The sequence below is a fragment of the Esox lucius genome, chromosome 7 (assembly GCF_011004845.1).
Source record: "Esox lucius isolate fEsoLuc1 chromosome 7, fEsoLuc1.pri, whole genome shotgun sequence".
Lineage (NCBI taxonomy): Eukaryota > Metazoa > Chordata > Actinopteri > Esociformes > Esocidae > Esox > Esox lucius.
The window spans coordinates 35,877,231-35,894,659 of NC_047575.1; the positions used below are offsets into that span (position 1 = coordinate 35,877,231).

Sequence of the window (17,429 nt, forward strand, 5' to 3'; positions counted from 1 at the left end):
ACTCGAGCCCCTTCTCTTCATTTGGATTCAAAGCTACCCAGTTGCCCCCCTTGGTCATTAAAGGTCCAGCTAGCATCTATTGTTGTGCTGGCTGCTTAATGTAAAGCGAGTGGTGAAGGGGTGCTTAATGTAAAGCGAGTGGTGAAGGGGTGCTTAATGTAAAGCGAGTGGTGAAGGGTTGCTTAATGTAAAGCGAGTGGTGAAGGGGTGCTTAATGTAAAGTGTCTGATGCATGGTTGCTTAATGTAAAGTGTCTGATGCATGGTTGCTTAATGTAAAGTGTCTGACGCAGGGCTGCTTAATGTAAAGTGTCTGACGCAGGGCTGCTTAATGTAAAGTGTCTGACGCAGGGCTGCTTAATGTAAAGTGTCTGACGCAGGGCTGCTTAATGTAAAGTGTCTGACGCAGGGTTGCTTAATGTAAAGTGTCTGACGCAGGGCTGCTTAATGTAAAGTGTCTGACGCAGGGCTGCTTAATGTAAAGTGTCTGATGCAGGGCTGCTTAATGTAAAGTGTCTGATGCAGGGCTGCTTAATGTAAAGTGTCTGATGCAGGGTTGGTTAATGTAAAGTGTCTGATGCAGGGTTGGTTAATGTAAAGTGTCTGACGCAGGGTTGGTTAATATAAAGTGTCTGACGCAGGGTTGGTTAATGTAAAGTGTCTGACGCAGGGTTGGTTAATGTAAAGTGTCTGATGCAGGGTTGGTTAATGTAAAGTGTCTGATGCAGGGTTCGTTAATGTAAAATGACAGGTGCAGAGTTGCTTAATGTAAAGTGGGTTGTGCAGGGGTGTGGGGGCCAACTTGTTATTGTCTGTCGGGGGGGATTCTTAATTTGTGGAGGGGCATCACAATGTTACCACAAGGTTTTAATGCAATACCAACATTCTTTGTACTGAGGGAAATGCCAGGCTTCTCTCTGGCTGTGGATCTATAGAGGTGGAGAGAAATGCCAGGTTTCTCTCTGGCTGTTAAAAGTTTTGGAATACAAAAAAAACCATGTCTAATATAGAGGAACACAGATTAAACCAAGATGTGTATCACATGCCTGTAATACCACAAGCATAAGGCGTCACACCTTAGTTTACAATGTGGACATTCAAAGACCACCCTCAAGTATAACATGTAGAGGCACAAAACAGGGGAACTGGAGCCAAAATGTGTTTTTATAAGGAATAAAATGGAGAGAATCTTAACTCAGCTCCTCTTTACAGCAGGATGATGACTAGGCTCGAATCCAGTGTCTTGTACTGAATGCTGTTAGAGAGAGAGAATGCATTCAGGGACGCCCCAAGTCCATCAGCCGTCTTGCGGTTCTTCCGAACCCAACAAGCCCTCCACTTTCTGTCCCAGAGCCTGTGGAAAGCTAGCTGGCTAATCACAGCCCCAGAGGTGGAGGACACGGCACGCGTTCAATTCCTGTCAGTTCCACTCTTCCATCAACCCCAACATTAGCTGACCAGATGGACCAAATCCTTTAGGCAGATATGCAATGTACCAGTGCATTAAACAAGTGAGCTTAAAAAAAAGAAAGGGAGGAAAAAATATATATGTATACTTAAAATGAGTTTGGGCATTTAGGAGAACAAAAGCATCAGCAGTCCACATGTTGTGTTGGTTTTTCCCAGAGGGTTTTAAGGATCAGCCATCAGGTATGCAGGCAGACTGGGGCCTACAATGGCTGACGCTGAGGAAGAGTGCTGTGGGAAACACCACAGACGACCGGCTTGACTCCCTCAGCTGGCTCCATGCTCCACACACAGAGGGGCAACGGGCTAGAAGCCTACTAATGCTAAAGCAGCTTCTCATGAGTCCATGAGACTGTACAGTATAACTCTTCTGCACACAATCAATCAAATCGAGATTACACCATTACAACAATCTTTCAATGCATAATCTTTCAGTGCATTGTGACATATTGTTGAAATTAGTTCGGCTATATGGGGAGGTTCAAGAGACACAAAGTACAAAATTCTGTGCGCACAGTACTTGAGGTAAATGTAATAATTAATGATGAATTAAATGTGAATGGGGGAGGGGCTTAAAGGGGGTAAACAGTCGTTGTGTGGGAAAGTTCCATTGGGATTAGCTATATTATCGGGACCGTTTCCATTCCTTTTCCAGTCTTTAAGCAAAGATGGAATTCAGATTTACAGCCTTGTGTGTGTACGTGTGTGAGTGTGTGTGGTGGGGGGGGGGGGGCTCTTTTCCCAGAGTCTCCTAGAGACAGGGGCTGATGTTGAGCAGGGGTCAGAACGAGGACTCTGGTGTGCTGGTGAATGTCATGCTATGATTCTCTGTCAAACCTCACTGGCACATGGATGCTCTTGCAATGTAGGTGGACTGATGCACCTTGGGCCGACGCTCTATATAATTCGGAACATGGCATATGGGGATGGCTACTCTATATAGCTCAGAACACAATGTAGGGAGATTGCTACTCTACATAGTTCAGAACAAGGCGTATGGGGATGGCTACTCTATATAGCTCAGAACACAATATAGGGAGATTGCTAATCTACATAGTCCAGAACATTATGGAGGCAGTGATGGCTTTACTTAGTTGGGTATATGTCTGGGTAGAACTCATCCAGGAGATGTCCCCTTGGCGTACATCATCACCACCCCCTGCCAAGCGGTGCGGGGGAGAGAATCACTCAGACAGACCTCCCCCTCTACCTCCCGTCCTCCCACCAAATTCCTCAGTCAGGCTGGATTACCAGGCCCGCCTCTGAAATCAATAGCCGGTTTGAAGGCAAAGAGGCAGAGGGGAGGCGTCCGCGTCTGAGGTTCTCTCTCTCTTCTCTCGTTGGCTGTCTGGCTGGTAAATATCCCCGCGTCGTGTTAAACAGGAGGGCTATAATTAACTGTGCGAGACGCCAGTCAGCCAGGGTTGGGCGCCGTGCCAACGGATCAGCCCTAATTACTATATTCACTTTGTCAGGAACACTCACTTTTCCTGCTCCCTCTGATAGGCCCGAGCAGCCTCAGAAATCCCCCGCCACTGCACAGCAAATTCTCAGGCAGCCAGACAGACAGGGTCCACTGGCAGGCAGCGGGCTGGGCGGGATCAAAGTTGCAGCGTGGGTGGAGTGTGGAGCGACTGCAGCGGGAGAGGACACCACCCAAAGGTCCCCGCCGAACTCAGGACAAACAAACACAAACAGGGGCCCCCAGCCTTGTAGACAGGAATGCCACTTCCAGCCGCCTTGATAGATTGTCCTATTGATTAGATCATATATATATGGCCTTCTTCCAGGTACCACATAACTGTGGTTTAAACCTTATCTGAAGCTCCCATGTTTAGTCAACTCGGATTTAAGATCAAGATAAACACCAGTTTAAAAGACATGTCTGCCTCCTACAGTGTCTCCAAGAACAGCTCAAGTGCTCTTTTGCGGTGTCCAACATGCTCATTTTATTCACGTTGAGAAGGGGAGTATTTTTCTCTTCACACAGTTTGTAAACACCCTTTTAATATGCATGGGGGGTTTGGCTACGATTAAATGCTTTGAATTGAGTTCCTATCAAAAGGCCAACTTAGGCTGGTGGAGGTATTTACATGTGGTGAAATGCACTGACAAATATATATATATATATATTTTTTTTTAAACGTGGCCTGCTATCAATGCTTCTGATACATTACTGAACTGGAAATATGTGAGCTCGACAGGCAGGGGATGAATATGGCTTTATTTAAACAGTTTTACTGTGGAAGCGGCTCAGACAACCATTTCAGGGCAGTTTATCACACTAAAGCCTCTTTCACACTCCGGGCCCAAACTGTCCACGTAGAGGCTGATCACACTCCAAAGCCTGTTTCAACACAGCCAGGGAGATAAGGATCACTTGCATATGTGGGCGCATTCATGGGGCACCACTAAGGGTAGCTTGATAGCAGAGATATAATTACCTATAGCAGAGCCGACAACGGCCCTCTTGCCGAACAGGGCATTCATTCGGATGAGGTATACGGCAGTCCACGGAGGTTCATAAATAATGAGCGACATTTATTGTTCATTGATTATGGACTGTATCAATTCAATGCTATAGCTTTTGGCTTTAAAGCATCATGGACCAGTGCTTGTTTTGCCAATAACGAGGAAACTTGGTCAACAAGTTAAAACAAGTGCTTAGCCATGTATCGAGCCAGTATGAGCGGTGTTTCACCAAAGCCCAACGCAGACAGAACATGGCTAAGTATGTTGTTAGGCCACGTGTGGATAACAGATTTGAAAGAAAACGAATGCCCCTCATTCAAATCACACCATATGGAGTTATCCCAATATATACTGATGACGGATGAACTCCTGAAAATTGAGTTTCACCTATTGCTGCAAATATTACAGTGCTTATTCCAATACTCACCCTATGTAGAATGCAGCCATTAGGAAAGCGTACATTCATACAATATCTCACCCCTATAAGAACAATGAATTACATCCAAGATATGGCACATACACATCATGAAATACTGTATTAGAGACATTTTCATCTTAGAAAAACTAGTTGTCAACTAGTTGTTAGAATGATAATTTATTAAATAATCCTAAAAATTATTTGAATATTTTTAAATGACTGAATATAGGCCTAGTTATTGTGGCCTATATTGCAAACAATATAGAATGTAAATTCAAGCATCTCATCATTTACTTGAAACTTGTTTATCCTCTGCCTGTTTGTAACAACTGGAAAAACACAGGGAACTTTGTATTTCTAGTCAAGGCCAAAGTTATCGGCATTCCCATAGAGACAGTTAAATACCAATTGATTCGATGTTTAGCCGAGATCTGTGTATAGTGACATGGAACGGCAAAACAGTTACAAAAAAAAAAGACAGCACCTGGCTCTTCCCATAACAAGTAATTAAGTGAAACTTCAGTATGGACGGCTTATGTGACAGCTTAGAGATTATAACAATGCTCCTACCAAGATCTACTGATGAAATACCCTCATGATGCTTGTGGGAAATAGTCCTCGTCTGTTAACAACACTTTGGACACTTTGGTCTAGTTTCAGCAACCAGTTATTAAATAATGCCGTCTCTTGGTCAGGCACTCAGCTCAGTCCTCACAGTCTCCCACTGTAACCTGTTAACAACTATCACAGGGGGAAAAGCAGGTCACCCCGACAGGAGTTCTGATGGCAACTTGTCATGGTTGTGGTGACGCCATACAGTAAGACGTTTGCTCAGATAATACACAAGGGCACCTTATTTCACAAGGCAAATATCAAACTCAAATATCAACTGACAAACTGAGAAAGGGCAGAGTCAGAACTCTTGAACTTAAAATCAGGTAAACCCCCTCACGCAGACATGTCTAGAAATACTTAATCGACTGGAAGCCCTACTCTCTTATACACGCAGTGCGTATCTGAGTTCATTCATTTTCTCTCGGATGACAAAAAAGCCTTTTTGACCAGAAAGAAATATTGACCCGGCAATTGAATAATTGGAAAACACAATTTTTACTTCCAACAGAAAGGAAGGATGTGTCTCTTTAAGAGGAGAATGTTAAGGTGGACATATCAGGTCTCCATCAGACAGAGACAAATGGCAACACTGTAAAACTGTGAGGTCAAGCAGTGATAATGTTGGTAGAAATCCCCTTGTTCATTAAACTACCCATTCAGTCTTGTCATTCCACATGACAGAATAATGGAGGGGGATGCTAACACAAAAAATGAACAGTATGAAGAGGTGTAGTAATCACCCTCTTCAATTTCAGACACTACGAGAAGTTATCAGATAGAATCTGAAACTAAAAACTGAGTTAATCCATACTCTCTTACAGTCTTAAGACAGAAAAAAGGTCTGTGATGCAGGACTAGCCAAGTCTGAGCTCAAATGGAGAACCGAACGACCCAAAAGGATCCTCACACAGGGACTGCAGAAAGGAAGAGACACTCAAGCACTTTGAAAGGGTGGCCATAACTCCCGTTCTCAGAATGAGGAGATGAAAAACTACACTGGAGTTAGCAACCCTGAGCCCCCTCTGAACAGCTTAGTAATTAAGGTAGCTTTCCAGCTCCAAGCGACAAAGGGATGAAATGTCCACCCCTGTGCCGGAACCCCTTGATGTTTTGTACCTTGGGTTCTGGGCCCATTCTGGCAACCAGATCAGGTCTTCCCCCCCCCCCTCTCTTACAGAGTTCACAGAATTGCAGAGAACACAGCCTGCCAGCCAAAACCCCAGCACGATTAATTTAGTAACGGGTTATTAAGCTCAAACATAAATTGCAGCCCTGGACGGTTTAAATGGAAAAGAAGCCTGATTTATTGGAGAGCCAGAGACAAAACAGGTTTTTATTTTCCATTTATTCATCAACACTCGTTGGGAGTGGTAACTCATGAGGAATTTTCAGACAAAAAAAAAAAAAGGAGAGAAAGAAAAGAAGGAAAGTGGGGGAGGGGGCAGTAGCAATGGCTGCCGTGATCAAAGATAGAACTAGCTGGGGAGACGAGCACAATGCCCTTGACATTCTTATCCCAACTTCACCGGACAAGACTATATTAGTTTAGGATTAAGGGTTTAACAAATAATTAATATTGTTTGCCATTGCATTGTATCCTTGTATCTGGTAAAGACTTTCAGATTATTTATCACGGGAGGCTAATGACCTCCTGTGAGCACTCCGAAAAACACTTGGGTTCGTATGGTCTGCAAGTTACAGTGCGTACAGAAATCACTTCCTCCACTTTTAGTTTTGTTATAGACTTCATTTAAAATGTATTAAACGCTATATGGTTGCCATCAATTTACACATAATACCCCATAAGGACATAGTGAAAACATGTTATAAGAAATGTTAGCCTATTTACAAAATTTTGGGTGTGCTTTTGGGCAGTTTCTCCCATTCATCCTTGCAGATCCTCTCAAGCACCGGTCAGATGGATGGGTAGCATACATCCAAGATTTTGGCACATTGCATACACATAATGAAATACTGTATAGAGGCTGCAATCTTGAGGGCTTCACAGAGAAGTTCACTGGGGTTCAAGAATGGACTTTGACTGGGCCACTCAAGGATATTCACAGATTTGTCGGAAGCCAAACCAGGGTTGTCTTGGCTGTGTGCTTTGGGTCGTTGTGTTGCTGCAAGATGCCTGCGCTCGGGGATCAGGTGCAATCAATGAACAATCTTGGCTCTATGCGTCCTTTCCCTAAATCCTGATCAGTCTACAACTTTCTGTGGCTGAGCAGCATCCCAATAGCATGATGCTCCCACCACCACTCTTCATCTGAGGTAATGTTTTAGCCAGGTGAGGAGCTTTATATCTGACAGGCGTAGAGCTTGGCATTCAGGTATAATAGGTCAATTTTGGTCTCATCAGATGAGAGAATAATTTTACCAAGTCCTACAGACGGCATGGCATATGCGACATATGCTTCTGTGTAGCCGCTACCATAAATGCCCGAATGGTGTAGTGGAGCAGAGATGGTTGTCCTTCTGGCAGGTTCCCATTTCTAAGAGAGCTTCAGAGTTTCTCTGCAAAGTGGCTATTAGGTTCTTGGACACATCCCTGACCAAGGCCATTCTTGCCAGTTTCCTAGAACTGTCTGCCTGGCCAAAATAAATTCCTGGTGGTTCCAAACTCCTTTCATCTGACAATAATGGAGACCAATGTGCTCTTGGGAATGGTCAATGCTTTAGCCCTGAAATCAATCCTCCCCCAGACCTATGCCTCGACACATTCCTGTCTCAGAACTCCACGGACATTTATTTTGACCTGTTCGTTTAGTTTTTGCTCTAACATGCACTGTGAAATGTTGGACCTTATATAAGCAGGTTTTGCCTTTCTAAGTCATGTCCAGTCAATTCAATTTACTACAGGTGGACTCCATTCACGGTTCTAGACAACTGAAGGATCATCAAAGGGCACCATGAGGCATCTGAGCTCATGGCAGTGTCATGGCAAAGAGTCTGAATACTTATGTGCATGGGCGTGTGTAGACTTTTTATATCCACTGTATACACTATATGGCCAAAAGTATGTGTACCCGTACTAATTAATGAATTCAGGTATTTCAGTCTCACTCATTGCTCACAAGGGCATAAAATTCAGCACATAGCTATGAAAATCTCCATAGACAAACATTGACAGAGTACTATGGGTCACACCGAAGAGCTCAGCGACTGTCGTAGGAAATGCTGCGGTCTTTGCCAGTCAGTTCCGTGAAATGTGTCTTCCCTACTTGGATGTCCCCGTGCGGTGAAACTGTAGAGCACTATAACAGCCCAGACCACGAAGGGTGGTAGAACAGCGCAAAACTCCACAGAACACGGCTTGCGAGAGTCCGTGAAGGCGCATAAGCACGTAAAAACAAAACAACCCATCATCTGCAGCATCCGCTCACCACAGAAATCCAAACTGCCGACTGAAAAGCAACATCAGCACCAAAACTGGTCCTGTCAGGAAATTCAGGAAATTGGTTTCTATGGCCGAGCAGCTGTACACAAGCCTCACATCGACATGCGCAACGCCAATTGTCAACTGGAAAGATGTAAAGCACACTGGCACTGGACTATAGAGCAGTGGAAACGTGTACTCTAGAGTGATGAATCACGGCTTCACTATCTGGCAGTCTAATGGGATGAATCTAGATGTGGCGGATGCCAAGGAAGACGCTACTTAACCGAATGCATAGTGCCTACTGTAGATTTTGGTGGAGGAGGGATAATGGTCTGGGGCTGTGTTTCGGGTTAGGACCAAGAGCCCTTAGTTCTAGTGAAGGGTCATCTTAATGCTACGGGATACAAGACATTTTACACAGTTGGGTGCTTCCAACTTTGTAGCAACAGTTTGGGAAAGGCCTTTTCAGTTCCAGCATGAATGGTGCCTATGTGCACAAAACAGAGTCCATAAAGACATGGTTTGACGAGGTTGGTTTGGAGGAATTCCAGTGAACACCTTTGGGATGAATTGCAACAACGATTGCGAGCCAGGCCTTCTTGTCCAACATTAGTGCCTGACATCACAAATGCTCTTTCAGCTGAATGAGCACAAATTCCCACAGGGATACTCCAAAATCTTGTGCAATGCAATCCCCAGAAAAGTGGCGTCGGCCTTCCCAGAAGAGTGGCAGCAACTCCATATTAACGCCCATGGTTTTAGAATGGGGTTGTCCAACCAGCTCATAGAGTTATAATGGTCGGATGTCCACATACTTTTGGCCATACAGTGTATCTATAAACATGCTTTTCACTTTATCACTCTTGGGTATTGTATACAGAGTGGACTGATGGCACTTAATTTATTTGTCTATAAATTAAGTCCATAACACAACAACTGAATGCACTGTATATCTGAGGCTAGAGACACCAACTGAACTAACAAAATGTCCCTCTTAAATGAAAGATATCTCCTTGACATTATGTCACCAGTCAAGCACTAAAGTGATCCATCCTTCATTTGAGGTTAAATGGCCATTTTCAAAACAACAGAGTTTACTTTGAGGTCATACTCATCTGACTAACCAAGGGAGTTATTGGGCAGTGAACCCACACTGGTGCGAACAGAGGAAACCACCTGCCACCAGAACCCACCTGCCACCAGAACCCACCTGCCACCAGAACCCACCTGCCACCAGAACCCACCTGCCACCAGAACCCACCTGCCACCGACCTCCCTGCGCTACCAAGGATCCCAGCGTGTCCTTCCAGAGACAATGACATATCCAACTTCTATCTGAGTCGGTATAGGAGAGAAAGGAGTGCTTTTTCCTCTCCTGCGGAGGTGCTGTTCTCTTGCCCTCAAAGTCAAATCAGTCCTGACCTCTGTCTGCCGGGCAGGGGGGCTGCCTCAGTGTGCCAGGGCACCATGGGTCATCAAGGCCAAGAATGAAGCATGGCATGGCTGCTGCTGACACAGCACATAGCACTTCTGCTCTCCTGTGTGTGTGTGTGTGTGTTAATGTGAGGGGAACTAGACAGAGAAGGGCAGCCCGGCCCTGAGCGATGACATTGGCAGTGCCCTGGACGGGTGGCTGGCAGAGGGGCCCGTTGTAATATAACTAGATAGACCCTGAGGAGGAGCTGACCCGTTTGGGTCCAGTCCTCAACACTACAACACTAAGCTGTGCTCAGAGACGGTGAGCTCGTAATAGTACATCCAGTACATATATCTGATATCCATCTTACGTCATATTGTTTAACCTGATTATTTTCTGTATCAGCTTTACCACAGTATGTGAATGAGTCTCCCATCTGTATGTGAATGAGTCTCCCATCTGGAGTCTGTTGGTTCTTCTCGCACTCAGCATGCAAAATGAAAGCAGACATCTCCTGCGCTCTCTTCTCTGTCCCACTGTCCACTCCTCCCTCCTCCCCCTCCTCTCTCTTGCCCTACAAAGCAGAGAGGAGAGCCATGGCGACAGAGGAGTTACACAAAAGGGTCACGTGATGTGGAGTCGGTGCAGTGGATGGACACAATGACCAAACCACTCGGCACAGCTGGAGTGTCACGCATTCCTGGTGTTTACAAGATTTAGGGGGAAAACAAATCCACTCCCCTGAGGAACTCTGCGGTGCAAAATGGGCCCGTTTTCTGTCTGAATAGGGAGCTTATGTCATCGATGCAACGCATTTTAGGAGCATGAGAAAATAGCAACCTGTTAAAACGATGGCAGAAAGGTGACTCACAGAGGGCAAAGGAGAGTAGGCTACAGTCAACTGAGCTAAGAGTGGGGGGGGGGCAATATTCTTGTGCATTTACTAGAGTCATATGGTTTCATTTAAAATAATATAAAAACATTATAACATGCACAACACGTAAACCACAATACGCTACTGTCGGGCTTCAACTTGGTTGCCATTCATATTTGAATGTCTTCAAAGACTAGGTTTAAAAGCACCACTATTTTTCTTGTGTCAAAATATGTTGATGTATCAGTAATTGAAGCCTCTATTGGACGCTGTTCTGTCATTGCCGCAGCATTGCCAGTGTACCTAAGCCCTGGTGGCTTAATCAGATTCACAGCAGAGTTTTCTGTAAATAAAGAACCACTCACCCCTTAAAACTCCTCACATGCATCGTCAGTTTCCCCCAACTCAGGGCATGACTTTACAGAGAAGCAGCAGGACTGGTCCAAACTGGCCAGAACAACCTGGACTAACCACGCGACAAGAATATTCCCTAAAAGGCCATGTTTGTAGTGGTGTAGGCTAAGTTCAGTTCAAGGCTGGGGGGGCTGAAACTACCGACAAGTATTGTCATCCACTGAGGGGATGTCCAGAGGGTTTGAGACTGGACTGATAAATCAGGATACAGTAGGAGTTAATCAAACGGCGCCATGGAGATGCCAGTCATGACATTTTGTACTTTAATGAACTATGCTGGCATGGACTAATTTAAGGACTGGCTAACTGGACTGCATGAACTAATGACAGGACAGGTTAATTGGACTGCATGGGCAAATGTATGAACACGCTAACTGGTCTGCATAGGAAATGGAATCCAATGAGTAGGAACAAATGAGGCACTTGGCCAATCCAAAGGAAGATGCACTGCGTCCAGAAGGTAAATAAACACAGCCCATGGAACCAGCTGAAAGAAGCCTGGGGGACAGTGGGCCAGTAAACAATGACAGGACATTGTCTCCTCCGCTTGACTGGGCACCATTTCCCAGTCCACCTCCAACCCCCCTCAACAGGATTGGTGATGCATCCCTGCTGGATGACAATAGAGGCACTGTGTGTGTGTGTGTGTGTGTGTGTGTGTGTGTGTGTGTGTGTGTGTGTGTGTGTGTATGCAGGCATGCGCATGGTAAGGCTGGCGCTCACCTCTGGTGTGTTCTTCTTGAACTCACGGCTCTGGTCGATGAGCTTTTTTCTGGATTGCTCGCTCTCATCTTGTCTGTTGGCCAGGGCTGTGGCGGTGCTGTCCAGTTCTCTCTGTGGGACCACAAGGGGGAGAAAGGCCTGAGTGATTACACAGGGCTCTGTGGGGGGTAAGGCCATTCACAGCAGCAGACAAACAAGAAAATCCCTCTTCTTTTAACTCTCTTCTGGCTAACTCTTCTCTGTGTGTGTTTTCTCTGTCCCGCTTTGCCCCCTGTAGTTTGGCACTACTGGCCCTAGTGAGGAAGGGGGAGCATGAGAGGAGACCGAAAGAAAGAGGGAGACCCAAAGACAAAGAGTGAGAAAAGAGAGAATGTTGTGTCAGTCAGCCTCAAGGGAGAATTTATGTCCTGCCATCACCATCCATGCACCCAGACACACACACACAGAGACAGATAGCCTCACACACACACACAAACACACACACACACACACACAGAGAGACAGACAGTCTCAAATGCGCACACACACATCTCAGCCTCTAACTACAACTAAGTGTGGAAAAAGCCATTTAATCACTTACTCGAGAGAGAGAGAAAGAAACAGGGCAAATTGGCTTTTCACACACATCAGAAAATACAACAATCAAGCCTTTATGTCAATAGGCATACCAATGTCATAAGGGCATATGTACATATCATCAATATTGGGAAAGAAGTGCCAAAGGAGAGTCAACCAAACTGTCCAGATCAGGCAACTAGCTTTCCAGATACCCAGACTACCTGCATACTATTCAAGACCTCATATACTCTGAGAATGGAGAACACCATCCTGTCTAGTTAGTATCAGAGGAAACACAGATTTCCCTACAACCACTGTCTGGTAGTCCTTTGATGAGGCAGCGCGAGTGTGTCTGTCATCTCTGCTCTAAAGAGAGAGAGCGGTATGAGAAGAGCGGTAAAGGGAGCAGCGCAAGAGGGGAGGGATTTTGGCGCGCGCGAAGAGAGAGGAGAGCGCGCGCACACGAGGGAGGGAGAGAGTGCACGGGAGAGAGACCGAGAGAGCGGGAGAGAGAGACAGAGAGAGCGCAGGAGGGAGAGAGAGGGGAAGAGAGAGAGGAGAGAAAGCAGTGGAGGCTGACATCTGGGAGCCAGATGCAGGGAACAAATCAAGTTAATTAGGCTGGAACTGAGCGAGTCAGACTGCAGCTCCCACCACCCCCCCCACTACCACCACGTCTGGGGGCGAGCTAGAGCGTACAGGACACAGCCCACTGGCTGGCTCTGCACCCCAACACACACACCTCCAGCGGGTCTTACTCACCAGTCTATAAGTGAAGAGTTGTCCAACAACAAACTGTAAGGGCTGTTTCAATGGAATCAGGTTTTTTTGGTGGATTCTGCTGGTGTCACCTAGACCTGAATAACTGGTTATTTAGTGAAAAATAATACATGTTGATGTCTTCAATCTAATGTTAGCCCAACCCCATGTTCCCACCCCTACCTACGCACAGCAGTTACGCGGAGAGACGAGGCTAATAACTGCTTGGGAGGTGGGTGCTGGTGTAACTGGTGCCAGGTCAGGGTAGAGATTGGTGGGCGCTGGCACGACCACTCTACCTTGTTGGTAAACTGACCCAAAATCAAGGAGTCCCACTGCAATCAATTCCAGTTCATTGCTCTCCCTAACCAGTGGGACCCTAAGACAGAAAGGCTGCAGAACCCGGGGTTCACCAGAGAAAGGCCGCAGAACCCGGGGTTCACCAGAGAAAGGGTGCAGAACCCGGGGTTCACCAGAGAAAGGCAGCAGAACCCGGGTTCACCAGAGAAGAGGCAGCAGAACCCGGGGTTTACAGGGGCTCTGGGCAGGGGTGAGTGAAGTAGAAGCTAATAGAAAGGATATGAGAGCGGTGTTCCCTCACTCCTACTGTATGTATTGGAATGGATAAGGGAAACGGCAGGGTGGTCCCAAGGAGTCAAAAGGAGGAACCCCTCTTTTCAACAAAAGCCTCTGTCAAGTTAACGCTTGAGACTGATTAGCAGATGCTGCCGTTAAGCCCATTATGCAAACAATTTGGCTAATCACTTCCAATTGATTAGCACACGGGCTCCCCCAACCAGAGTTCTAATGCGTTACTGCATCTCCGAAAGCCCTCTGAGCCGGCCCGGGTGACAGGGGGAATCAGGGGTGAGGGTGGGGTAAAGACAAATCTATTAACACCAGTAAACGTGTCCGGTATCGGGTCGCTTTATACAAACAGGCATTTCTGGTGCAGGATATTAGGTAAGCTCTTCTTATAACATTACAACTGTGTATAGAACAGCCAGGGGCTTTGATACAACAAACCAACGGGAGTACTGAGATAGGCCAGTGCTAATTGGCTTGGCACCACCTGGGTTGATGAGGAGAGATGTTGGGACGGCGTTGACTGGACACGCTCCAGCGACCCCGGTTAGTCGGTCCAAGGGTGCAATCCCCACTGTGGCTGAAGGTGGAGAGAAGCTCCCACCCAAGCGTGTGTTCCGGCATACTTCTTGGTTGGGCGAGCAGTATGATTGGGCTAATTATGTCTTGTGTGTGTAGCATATAACACCGCTGTAGGTGCCATGGCCGGGGAGGAAGCCTGGGTAATGTGCACCCCCGTGTTCACCACTAGTTCAAGACATCAACATTCACCCTGACCGACACAGGGGGGCGGGACCAGCTTCCCCATCACAGACAGCAAGATATTGGGTGCCTGAATACCCCTCCCACGGTGACTACCATCCCGTCAGTACCCTCAGCCTGTCTGCCTACATCGGGCCAAAGCCCCCCTCACACAGCAGCCGTGCTAAAAAAAAAAAAAAAGGACCAAATTGTGCTCCATAAATGGCTTTATAATTTTGCTAATGGAAGAATTTTGCTGGCTCAGGCAGTGGTGCTTGTCTTAGTTAATTTGTTCAGTAGTAAACGCTGATGGAACAGATTACGGCGCTCCCTCGAGAGCTTGCCTGTGCCAGATGCTATCAGCTGCATGTGCGTAGGGGCCGCGTCTCTCCTATTCTGCACCACTTTCTCTCTGTCTATATCTGCTCGGATGACATGAGGACAGAGGTACAAGGCCTAGAGGGGAGTCCTGACAGCCTACACCTGGAGAACGCTAATCCAGCAGACTCCAACCAAACTCCCCTCGAAACAAGCCCGGGCGGACAAATGTAATTTCAAGATCATTAAGGGTAGTTGAGGGACGGCGGGTTGGGTTAGGCAATGGAACAATTTACTATAATTGAAACCAATAAAGAGGGGGTATTTTCTAAAGCAGGTATTGTTGTGGAGATGCACTGACAAACTTCCAATGCATGCAAAAAACCTTTTTAATAGGCACCTTTGAATGTATCCAGCAAACAAAACAAAATTGCTTTGCGTATCACTGACCCCATTTCTTTAGTGTAAGCAGGTGCAGGTTTTAAAATAGGTGACCATCAATCACACCGCTGGCAATGGGTTTAGAAACGGGCACCAATTCATCCTTTCTAAAATGGGCAGAGAGCAGAAACAGACACAGAGACATTGTCTAGGATTGACGTTCCCAGGCTGATCAGCCTCCACAACATTCAGAAGCAGAAGTAACAACCTTTAGAAATCAAGTCAAAGAATAAGAATTTCCTTGGGAAGGTAATACTATACAATGTATAACAGCAAATTCCAAATGTAACCCCCTTTAGCAAGCATATCTATCATTAAATTGAAGTTTTATAAATTACTATAACATAGGTCTAGGCAGCACTCTTTTTTATTTTTTATTATTATAATTTGATTGTCTTTGTTCAGGAGCAATTATTGAGCAACAACACCACACATTACCACAATCACCTCTGAGCCTAACACCACAGAAGAGCCCAAAAGAAACTACACTACTGGAAGGCCAAAAGCACAGCACTAAGCAAAATCACAACATTACCGAAGGTTAATGAGGTGCAACTCATTTCCAGAATTACAGTTATGAAAGTAGGAGACTTGTATTCTATTTTGAGACAATGACTTGACTGAAATAACTTGGCTCTAGTGTATCACTTCATTTCAAACTCCTTATCTGTTCATTCCAAAGTTCTGATAGCAACATTTTCCTTAAATACATTACATGGACTGACATTCTGTCCTTTCCTCAGTCCATGTTCACAGATATTAGTCAGAGAGGGCAAAGCTGTGGCTGTATGTGTGTTTCTCCACGGTTGAGTTTAGGCTAGAGCATTGGGCTACTATAAAAACAGAGAAGGGGGAGAGAGGGAGGTGTAAGGAGAAGGGGAGAGAGGGAGGGGTAAGGTGTAAGGAGAAGGGGAGAGAGGAGGGAGGGGTAAGGTGAGAGAAGAGGAAGGGGAGAGAGGGGAGGGGTAAGGTGAGAGAAGGAGAAGGGGGAGAGAGGGATGGTGTAAGGTTGTAAGGAGAGAAGGGAGAGTAGGAGGGGTAAGGTGAGAGGAGTGGAGGGAGAGAGGGGAGGGGTAAGGTGAGAGGAGAGAGGGGAGAGAGGGAGGGGTAAGGTGTAAGGAGAAGGGAGAGAGAGGAGGTGTAAGGTGTAAGGAGAAAGGGGAGAGAGGGAAGGTGTAAGGTGTAAGGAGAAGGGGAGAGAGGGAGGTGTAAGGTGTAAGGAGAAGGGGAGAGAGGGAGGTGTAGAGGTGTAAGAAGGAGAAGGGGAGAGAGAAGGAGGGGTAAGGTGTAAGAAGGAGAAGGGGAGAGAAGGAGGGGTAAGGTGTAGGAGAAGGGGAGAGAGAAGGAGGGGTAAGGTGAGAGGAGGAGTTGTCTAGCACTGGGTACCACTTCAAAGGCATCTTTAGACAAATGGCAAAACATGAGTGTCTGTTCTTTCCTGGCTGCTCCAACACCTACTGTTAACACCATGAGGAGGGCTAATCTATTTGCATTGCAGTGTGGCGGGCGTCCTTAAACCTTTATCAAAGCTTTTTGTTTTCCCCCTAACGTCACCAGTTAAACAGACCCTAGCTCAGTCGACATGCCAGCCTAATCATGCTTGTTGACCCACACTCAAAAAGGTAGGCAGATGTTAACACAAGATTCTGGAACAGGTCTTGAAACAAGGCCGTCTGATTACAACCCATCAACAATACATATTGGTGGAGTGAACTTTAGTTTGGCGTGTGTCTTGATGTAGAAGATAACTCTGCATTCAATCGTAATCTGTTGATTTGAAGTGGCGGGTAATGCATACTAAAGCATTCCTAATGGCCTGGTCACAGTCAAGTGTGCGTTGAGCCGGATAAACTGGGGGACATAAATTGGCATGTCAGTATACCCTACATTGAGAAGGGGCGAATCACATTAACATTGTTTTCTAATAAATGACCCAGTACTCAGACTGCGTTCTGGTGCCAGTCTGCTGCCAGATCTTTTAATAGACCGTGAATCATATATTAGCGGACTGGGGAGACCGACAACGCATCGCGGCGGGAGACCGACAGCGCGTCACGGCGGGAGACTGGGACACACCCACAAGGAAGTCCTTCTATGGACCAGTCTGAGCAGCTTGTTTAAAGTAATGTTTACTGACTTCATAACTCAACAAAATAAACAGACTAATGTACAGTATATATTTTATCTGTGGCCTTTAACAGGGATGTGATCTAAGAGCGAATATGTTTAACGGAATCTCCCCACCA

The 17,429-nt window shown here is 46.1% G+C and overlaps 1 protein-coding gene across 6 annotated transcripts in view; it reads right to left on the minus strand.

Moving 5' to 3' along the window:
• cux1a (cut-like homeobox 1a) overlaps nucleotides 1–17,429 on the minus strand; it is a 166,418-nt gene that overhangs the window by 111,403 nt on the left and 37,586 nt on the right. For all 6 annotated transcript variants that reach the window (XM_010870925.5, XM_020048296.3, XM_034293340.1 and 3 more), the window contains exon 2: nucleotides 11,782–11,892. In XM_010870925.5, the coding sequence (XP_010869227.2) occupies nucleotides 11,782–11,892 (111 nt within the window). The remainder of the gene's footprint in view (nucleotides 1–11,781; nucleotides 11,893–17,429) is intronic.